Genomic DNA, 10,069 nt, shown 5'->3' on the forward strand with positions numbered 1-10,069 from the left:
TGCATGCAACTTCCACAAGTTTTCAGGTGGAAATGCTTTTTTTTCCTAGATCTAGATAATTTTGTGTTCTTGTCATTTGTTATTCAAGGTTACTCCTGTATACTGTTTTATAAATTTTACTTCTGTTTTGAATGTATTCTTAAACATTGAGTTCCAACTTTTTTAAATTTGTTATGCTGCAGAAAAGTTGAAGCCGTTTCAGAATGGAAAACAAAAACAGGGCTAACGTAGATGGACTAAATGGATTACGGCCCTCAATGGTGTCTTCCGTTGTTGGCATAGCTATAAACTGCGGCAAGAGAAGTAAGTATGTGATCAGGTGGGCTTTGGAGAACTTAATTCCGGACGGAGGCCCTGAACAAGTCTGCTTCAAGTTGATACATGTTTTCCCTGAGATCACTACAGTCCCAACACCTAGTGAGTTGCTGCCTCCAGTAATATTGTGAATGATCAAGAGATTATCTTTCGGATTCAAGTTTCTTGTTACGTGTGATTTTTTCAATATTGAATTTTTTAAACGCGCGCAGTGGGAACTGGAATGCCGATTTCACAAGTAAGAAATGACGTGGCAACTGCTTTCAGAAAGGAAGTGGAATGGCAAACAAGTGAAAGGATTCTTCCTTACAAGATGCTGTGCATCAGGAAAAAGGTTTTATGGAATTACATCTGCTTGAAAAAGAAAAGGATTCTGGAAAGTCCGTTAGTCCTGATTCTATCTTATCATCTAATGTAGGTTCAAGCAGAAATTGTACAGATTGAGTCAGATGATATCGTTAATGCAATAGCAAAGGAGATCGCGAAATGCAATATCAAGAAGCTCGTCATTGGAACCTCGTCCACCGGTGGTTTGTTTTCAAGGTAATCAAAGACTGTATGTGTGTCTAAATTACAAGCTCCAACCTAATAACTAAAGTGATGAATCTGTTTAGATTGCCAAGATAAAAGATGCAAGAATATGAGCCATATTTGCTATATTTTGTTATAATAATACATATTTACGAGAGCTCTCTGATACATAAGCAGTTCTTATTGGATGCCTAGGGGACAAAATTTGTCCTCAAGGATCTCAGGATGCTGCCCAAGCTTTTGCACTGTGTACGCTGTTTCCAAAGGAAAATTGTTGGCAGTGCGCCCTTCTGATCCTGAGGCCGTTTCTAGCACAAGAGACGACGCTAATCATAATAGCAGTTTTAGCAACTACTCTTCAAGCTATACAAGTAACTCAGAACCTGGTATGACTTCTTAAATCTTAAATATCAAACCGCTTGTATTTCATTACCTGATATCTAGAATGAAAAGATGTACGACATTAATACTTCCAGCTTAACGTCTTCCAGCCTGGAAAGTTCAAGATTCAACTGTTTCATATCCTTCTCTTCCGTCTCTGTCACCAAACAAGCAGTTTCAATCCGTTTCGGCTGTGCATCACAGTGTCACTGACAGTCGAAGAAATTCAACTAGTAGCAGAACGTTCTCTTATGATATTGGAGAAGAGGAGGATGACGGAATTTCTATGTCGAGTAGCTCAGGTATTACTGATCCAAAGAGCAGGGGATCTAGTTTCAGAAGCTTGATATCAGACAATCATTCTTGGACTACGGATCAATCTTCCAGCTTAAATGCTTCCACAGATTTTTCTTTAGTAAGTCAGGTGGCGCGCTCTGACCATGTTAAGATCCTTTAAAAGTATTCTATCTATGGGAATTTATCGGTCAAATACAGTTCTGAAACATGCTCATCCCTTTCTGATCTAGTCCCAATCGTTTGCTGCAACACTCCTCATTATTAGTTTTTAGCTGTATGTCAAAATTCGAGGTATACACCGGGCATCAAGTGAATATAGAATTCTTTCTTTTCAGGTGAATATCGACCTCGAGCTAGAACAATTAAGAATGGAACTGAAACAGGTACAGGGAATGTATGCAAAAGCACAAACTGAGGCTATTGGTGCCTCTCTGAAGGTACACTTTTAAGTACTTAAACCAAAAATTCTTCTTGTTCCATTATGAGAGGATGATATACGCACTGTATGCTGGCAGAGACTAAATCATTTTCTGAGAATCTAAAAGATCTTTCTTCTTCATTTTTCAATTGTAATTGCACAATGTAACCTGCCTTACATACAAGAATGATTTCTTCCCATCAGTTAAACGATCTTTACCAGCAACGATTTGAGGAAACCATTAGGCTCGAGGAGATGAACCTTAAAGAGGAGGAAGCCAAAGAGATAGCTGAACAAGAAAAGGCCAGATACGAAGATGCAAAGAGAGAAGCAAAATACGCAAAGGAATGCGCGGAAAAGGAAACAGCACTGAAAATAGCAGCAGAGAAGAAAGCTATCTGCGAGGGTAAAGCAAAAGATAAGCTTGCTTTGGCAGCTCCACTTCACCATCACCAGGAATTTACATGGGAAGAAATTACAAGTGCTACTTCATCATTTTCCAATGATCTTAGAGTCGGAATGGGATCGTATGGAACCGTATACAAGTGTACGCTGCGTCATAAGACTGCAGCTGTCAAAATCCTTCATTCAATGGCAGCTAACAGAAGCAAACAATTTCAGCAGGAGGTATAAAATCTAAAACTCGACGTTCTTGCCGAGCTAAGTTACATTTTTCTAAGATTTCAACTCATTAATTATCTGTTTTCTAATCTTCAGCTTGAGATATTGAGTAAAATTCATCATCCGAACTTGCTAACTCTTCTTGGGGCGTGCCTGGAGCGCGGTTGCTTGGTGTACGAGTACATGGAGAACGGCAGCCTGGAGGAAAGATTGTTCAGGAAAAACAACAGCCCTCCAATACCATGGTTTGTCAGGTACCGAATTGCTCGTGAAGTAGCCTCAGCCCTGATCTTCCTTCACAACTCCAAGCCGAAACCAATCATCCACCGTGATCTCAAACCAGCAAACATACTGCTCGACCAAAACTTTGTAAGCAAAGTCGGGGATGTTGGGCTGTCCACTATGCTTCATTCAGACACATCAAACATGGCAACATTGTTCAAAGACACGAGACCTGTGGGAACCCTTCGCTACATAGACCCTGAGTACCTAAGGACAGGCCTGGTTTCTCCCAAGTCTGATGTTTATGCATTTGGAATGGTGCTTCTGCAGTTGCTGACTGCAAAACCTGCCATAGCACTTGCTCGGACAGTGGAAATGGCCATTGATGATGATTGCTTGGATCACGTACTGGATCCTGAGGCTGGTAACTGGCCCGCTGAAGAGACGAAGGAGCTGGCTATTCTTGCATTGAGGTGCACGGAGCTACGCCATAGAGATAGGCCTGATTTGAGAAATCAAATCCTCCCTGCGTTAGAAAAGTTAAAAATGGTTGCCGATCAGGCCCGTGATTTAGCAACGTCTGCTCCCACAGGTCCTCCTAGCCATTGCATGTGCCCAATACTCGAGGTATGCAAGACAAGACATTCTTGATTCCTAGATCAGCTTTCTCCCCTCCACTTTTTGAAGCTCATATAGGTTTATTTATTTTATTATTACCAAAAAAATAAAAAAAAAATATATCCATAATGTTTTGATTCATTTTGGGAGTGTTTTGTGGGAATAGAGAGAGAAAAACAAAAATAAATAAGTGTGTGTTAGAAATAGCATGTATGTTTGGATTTGTTTTTGGAGATAATTTAAAATAAATATTATATGTTTAATATTGTATTTTGGGAGACAAAAATTACTATTCATTGTCAAATCATGTACTTTTTATATATATTTATGTCTATGTGTGTGTATATATATGCATGTATTTATGCTAAAACAGTTAAAAATACCTAAATTAGATGTTTCTAAATGATCACAAATATTGAGTATGTTTTGATTTGTCTCGAAAATAATTTGAAAATGAAAACAAACATCAAGTCGTGGACTGACTCAAGAGAAAAAATAAAATGATGCCTTACATCTCTTTTCTCTATGACAGGTAAGGGGTTGTTAATCTTTAATCTTTATTGTTGGTTTGCCGTTTTTTTTTTTCTCTAAAAAAAGGGTACTCTATTAGTTCAGAGATTTAGAAATTAAAATTGACGTGGTCGAAACATAGAGTACCAAAAGTGATTTAATTACTTAATTAGAAGACCAAAAGTGAATTTATCCCTTCACAGAAAGAAACGAACACAGTGTTATGGAGTAAGTTTTGTCTTCTAATGATTTAAACTTGTACATTGAACAGCTTCATGTGAATAATGATCCTTTTGTTATTCCAATTCTTGAAAATTCAGGTTGTAATGAACGATCCATGCGTTGCTGCTGATGGATATAGTTATGAACGGAAGGCAATAGAAGAATGGCTTGAGGAGAATGATAACTCACCTGTTACAAGCATGCCTTTGCCTAATAAAAGCCTCATACCAAACTATACCCTTCTCTCAGCAATCACCCACTGGAAATCAGGACAATGTTGATGAATTTTCAGATGTTCTTGCACTGTCTTCTTCTACTGTATGGGAAATTTTAATCCGAATCCGACACGATCAAACCTAAATCAATTATATGGCAAGTAAAATATTCTTATTGTGTGATTGATGTACAGTTTAGGGAAAGTGATCAATCACATAGCAAGTATCTCGCACTTGCTCTATGATTGGTCCGATTCGACTGACTTGATCCGAACAAGAATTTTTCCTACTGATATTGGCCTGTTTGATATTAACCATTGCAACTATTACAACCACCAGTGGTTTAAAATACATTCTAAATGTACACTTTCAAATGTAAGAATTCATTTGAAGAGAATATTGAATGTTTGTTGGTTAATCTTAAATGGAATTTTGGACATATCTATGTGATATGACACTAATTTAATAGTAATAAAGCAAAATGAATAAATAAATTTATGAATTCTGGGATATCAAGTAAAAATTACAATCCTTAATATACTTCGGATAAGTTAGAGAGCTCCATATTTGCTACAACTTAGTTATTCTAAGGACAGTGGTCTCCATTTATTATTTGGTTGGGGTTTACATAGGGTAAGACTAAAAATCTAGCAGCTTTATAGGGGGTACCCTTGCTACCAATAATAAATAATATTTTATGTTATAATATATTATTGATAAGAAAAAATATATAAACCAATACATCATATCTCTAAAAAGGAAAAAAAAAAAAGAAAGAAAGAAAGCAACAAAAGAAAAAGAAAACTAACTTAGGGGTATTATTGGTATAATAATAAAATTAATGTTGCAGTGTTATAATCGTCATTTGTGAGAGAAAAAAGGTCTTTTCTATTTTTATAGTATAGATATATGTATATATATTGTATATTGTATGTATATGTATATTTTATATATTTATTTATTGTATAAATTTATTTTTATATTTTACAAATTACAGCTAAAATTGAAGCAAAACTACAAACCAGGTGTGTACGAAACACACTCGAATGAAGGGGGTATTTTGCATATTTTTCGAAAAATTGAGGAAGGTAAGTTGGTGTTTATCTTTTCACAGGGGTCTTTTTTACGTATTTCTTATATCACATATAGGCAAGTTGCAATTTGCCCATATATTTTGTAATAGATTTCCTTGCTAGAAAATGTCATAAAATGAAAATGTGTTTAGATTAAAATGTTTTGTGGTAAATTTTGTATGAAAAGCCGCCAAAAACTTATACACACATAAAAATAAATAATAGAACCATTTAAATTTTTAACTCGCCCACCTGAAGGAATACTTGATCAATTCCATACCTGACTTTGTAAACTAATTATTAAAAGGAAAAAAGAAAAGTAAACTTGTATAAAACTGACAACAGATGTATAGACCTTGATAGTATCGAACTATCGATACTTGTATGGGCTTGACTTGATCAACCACCAAGAATCAGGCACTGTACTGATTTCCTAGGATGTCACTGTCTTCACAGCATGCATGATTTCCAGAGAAATCAGGAACCCGTATCTCAATAGCATTCTGGCTGTTTTTCCAGTGTCGAACCTGTCTAAAATGAACTTATAATAGCAATTCTTGTTTGAGAATTACTGTCACTAATGGCCTAATTCCGACAAAATTCTATATCTTGTTTCCTTTGACAAAGTGTTCTTTTGCTAAGTCTTCATGTTAAAGTCAATCCGGGTCGCTTTCTGATTATGCAAATGTGCTTCCAAGGGTCATGCTCGGACAAAACTTTCATCAGAAACCTCTGTTAGTTGTTGCCATGTTCGTCGAAGAAGTCAAACTATAATGAAGTTGACTATGTCCCCGACGTCATGTTTGCCTCTACTTTCTGATTTCTTCAAGCTTGTCGAGGATTTCCTTCATATCAGGCCGGAGGAGACGAGACGGAGAGCAACATGCCATCGCTAGTTGAAAGTATCTCAGAATACCATCTTCAGTAGCTACCTTCTGATCATTGCTTAGGCCAAGAAGAATGTTGGGATGATACAAATCTGCGATTCGGTCATCAAGAATCGCGCTTCTCATGGCGCTCGGCAAGTAAAAATCTTGATCGGGAGTTGGGTTTTCGTCGATTGGTTTTTTCCCTGTCAGTAATTCGAGAAGGATTACCCCCAAGCTGTAAATATCGCACTCTTCACAAGCATCTTTCATTTTGATCAACTCCGGCGCCTTATACCCCTGAGATGCAGAGACTTCAAGCATTTGTTGTCCTGCAGGAGGGTTCAGCAGAAGATGCAGGCCAAAATCCGACACATACGGGTGGTAATTGGGATCCAACAGTATATTCTTCGACTTGAGGTTACCGTGGATTATGGGCCTCTCGTAAGCTGTATGAAGATGGTGAAGTCCTCTAGCGATGCCGATTGAGATCCTACATATGACCGGCCATTTGTGAGCCTCGCCATTACCATCTGCATATCAAAGACACCATTCATCAATCAAGTTCGTTTTGCATTGTCCCATGTATTACGATTCGACACGTGCAAAGCTGTAAATGGAAACTAGAGAGCATGCATCAAACTGAAAAGTAACAAACAGAAAACTGTGATATAAAGACAGTTTTGATCGGGTAACAAGAACGGAGGTGTCGTATCATGTCAAATGGTGTCAAATATGCAGATCAGAAAGGGACAACCACTATCTATAGCCAGCCGGATACTACCTAGCAATCTCATCAACAACCATCCAATCTTCTCCAACAGTTCTCAATAATATCACCAAGTACAATGAAGAAGGTAATGGCAACACGACAAAATCATATGTTTATGCGATGATAAGAGAGTAGAACTTTATCTCCATTATCAACAAATTCCAATAAGGAGATCAATACCGACAAGTTACAAACGATCGATATCAGCCCTTTCGGCCAAGGCAACAAATTACCACTTTAACACGACGAAATGACTACAATATCTAAACTCTAAACCAAGCACAATGTCCCAACTTTCCAGAATCACTTGCAAGCAAATCAATGCAGCAGAACAAAATCGAACCAACAATACTAAACCAAGAATGACAAATTATGAAGTCAAAAGCTCTTAGACATTCAGAGCCTGCAGATATCAAACATAGAAATTTCAGAATCAAGCACAATCCAATCTGATCCCACAACTGCTTTAGATATAATCCTACCATTTATACCAAATTTTCTTGAACAATAATAAGAAAAATCATAAACACAAAAAGATTCTCTGTACAACAAAACTTAAACCATGAGAGCCTTACCTCTGATGAAATGAGCCAAATTTCCAGGCCCATAAAAGGGATTAATCATCAGCTTCTCCCCTCTGGGCCCTGCATAAAATGCATTCAAAGGCACCAAATTTGGATGCCTTACGGAACCCAGCAACTCTACAACTGGCATCACCTCTTTCATCCTCAATGTACAAGTAGGCCTCAAGAATCTAAGCAATGTAAGAGAATTTGAACTAACCAAACAGGCTTTGTACAGAGTCCCATAGCTAGATTTCCCGATAACTTCACCAGGGGCATCAAGAATTTCCTGTACACTAAGATCTTCACCACCCTCAAACTTGATTAAATCCTCTGTTTTTGCCAGCCCATCTCCTTCTTTACACTCAAAGGCCGCCTCTATATCTTGAGAGCCATTCCCTGCTTTTCTTCTTCTACAACAAAGGAGTGTGAGGAGAAGAATTGTCAGGAGTGATAGTGAGGATAGACCTATGATTAATACGAGTTTATGCCTATGCTCCATCTTTCATTAGAGTAATGACTCTTGGGGTAGGGGTAAAGATTGATGAAGCTTTAAAAGAGGGCCCAAGATCTGAAAAAGATGAATTAAAAATGCTGAAAAGTGAATGACCAAGAAAAGAAAATGGGTGAAGGAAATCTGGATTCTTGTGGAATGTGTAAAACTCCACCGTTGGAGCTTTATGCAAAATAACTGGTAAAGAAAGAAAAATTCTGAAAATTGATTGGAACTGCAAAAATATGAGGACTTTGGAATAGAACTGAGCTGCAGACAAATCCCACAGTCTGTGTTTATGTGTGTGCGAGTGACAGAGAGTGAGAGAGAGAGAGAGAGGGTCAGAGGAGACAGACTGTTGCAGAGAGAGAGAGAGAGAGAGGGAGATGAAAAATACTGGCAGGTGGATCCATGTGATGTTTTATCTAAGCATACGATTTCGCTGATGTTTACGTGGATAAAATTTTTATTTTAAATTAAATTTGATCAGATTAAAATTTATTATATAGTAAATTTAATTTATTTATTATGTGATTGATATATAAAAAGTTATTATATGGCAAACTTAATTTATTTATTACATGATTAGTGTATAATTTAAAAAAAATTAATTAATTACATAACAAGTACATCACATGTCATAAAAATAATTTGATTCGACCAAACTTCGTCTGGATAAAAATCTTCCATTTATATTATTTATGAATTTAATGATTTTTGTCTGTTTATTTTTCAAACCTCCCCCAAAATAAGAAAAAAAAATCTTGAAAACATTACAATAAAATTGCTCAATTGCTACCAAATAGGTGAATATGAAAAAAATATAGTGGCCAATTGCCCCTGCACTTATGTTTTGAATTCGAATTCGATCAATGTAGGTATTTAATTTATGTCTAAAGTAGTATATTATTTTTTTTATTTACTTTAAATTTATTAATAATCATTGATGTATTGTATACTGAATGTTGTAATAAGTATATGTTGATCGATTTAAATATATCGATATATTTTCAAAAAATTTGCCCCCAATTACACTTAAGATTTTGTTTTCGTTTTGACATGTTTCTAATGTGTCATTTTCAACACTCTCTCGATGCAGTATATATATTAAATGAAATAAAAAATATAACAGAATTTAGAATTAAAATAAATATTTGAATTAAACCCCTTTTTGACATTTACCTTAAATTCTGAGATTTATGGAACAGCATTAGTATCTTTTCCCTTTTAGATTTCAAGAAAATAAACACTCAAAAGCATCATATGTAATAAGATTGATTTTCCAGTCAAATGTGATGTTATTACCCCTTTATAAATAGTCAAAAATCTTTTCTTCTTTGTACAAAACTCCACCCTATATTTGATTTTGTTTTCAAAATATTTTTAAGATAGTTCAAAATTGATCCAATATTTTTTTAGTCTTATAAATTTGGGATGATTTCGGAATTCATCTGATTTTGGCTTATTTTCAATATCTTTCAATAATTTGATAAAATAGTACTAAACGATGATTACGTTATTAATACTATCTTCAAAATCTTCGAAACTCAAATATATATATATATATATATATATATATATTCTTCTCAATATAATTTTTTTTCCCTCGAAAACAACTCCCGATATTGCACTAGTATATCTGTATTTTACTTATACACAAAATTGAACAATGGGATATATATATATAGATATATTTGATAGGAATTGCGATTTAATTTGTGTTCCATTACGCAAGGTATTATCTGTTCTGACTTCGTATTTGTCTCACAATTTTATTATGAAAATACTTCTCATTAAAAAAGGAAGCCCTGATACTTATAAGCCACGCAAACTTCTCATCCGCAATTAATATAAAATATTTGCCCACATCAGATTATTTGAAGAGGAAATCCAGAAATTGTTGGTAGCCCATTATTTTTCACAGCCATAATTAGTTTGACCTAACTTTTATC

General features: G+C 35.6%; 2 protein-coding genes across 4 annotated transcripts; one reads left to right on the forward strand and one right to left on the reverse strand.

The window, feature by feature from the left end:
* The first annotated feature begins 188 nt into the window (after positions 1 to 188).
* On the forward strand, positions 189 to 4,530 carry LOC105160740 (U-box domain-containing protein 35). Of its 3 annotated transcripts, none has more exons than XM_088879461.1 (9): positions 189 to 417; positions 528 to 649; positions 734 to 858; positions 1,024 to 1,232; positions 1,338 to 1,651; positions 1,860 to 1,961; positions 2,147 to 2,569; positions 2,660 to 3,412; positions 4,234 to 4,530. In XM_088879461.1, the coding sequence occupies exons 1-9, from the start codon at positions 204 to 206 to the stop codon at positions 4,414 to 4,416; spliced, it is 2,445 nt and encodes an 814-aa protein (XP_088735587.1). In that variant the 5' UTR covers positions 189 to 203; the 3' UTR covers positions 4,417 to 4,530. The 3 variants fall into 3 exon arrangements, with proteins under 3 accessions (XP_088735587.1, XP_088735588.1, XP_088735589.1); XM_088879462.1 differs by having other exon boundaries at positions 1,338 to 1,642; XM_088879463.1 differs by having other exon boundaries at positions 1,042 to 1,232.
* A 1,104-nt stretch (positions 4,531 to 5,634) lies between these two features.
* LOC105160646 (Protein kinase superfamily protein) lies at positions 5,635 to 8,500 on the reverse strand. The gene is made up of 2 exons (XM_011078122.3): positions 7,637 to 8,500; positions 5,635 to 6,822 (listed from the first exon to the last, which is right to left on the reverse strand). Exons 1-2 carry the CDS (start codon positions 8,124 to 8,126, stop codon positions 6,233 to 6,235), a joined length of 1,080 nt encoding a protein of 359 aa, XP_011076424.1. The 5' UTR covers positions 8,127 to 8,500; the 3' UTR covers positions 5,635 to 6,232.
* Positions 8,501 to 10,069: the final 1,569 nt, after the last annotated feature.

This window comes from Sesamum indicum, linkage group LG4 (genome assembly GCF_026168435.1).
Source record: "Sesamum indicum cultivar Baizhima isolate 11 linkage group LG4, ASM2616843v1, whole genome shotgun sequence".
Lineage (NCBI taxonomy): Eukaryota > Viridiplantae > Streptophyta > Magnoliopsida > Lamiales > Pedaliaceae > Sesamum > Sesamum indicum.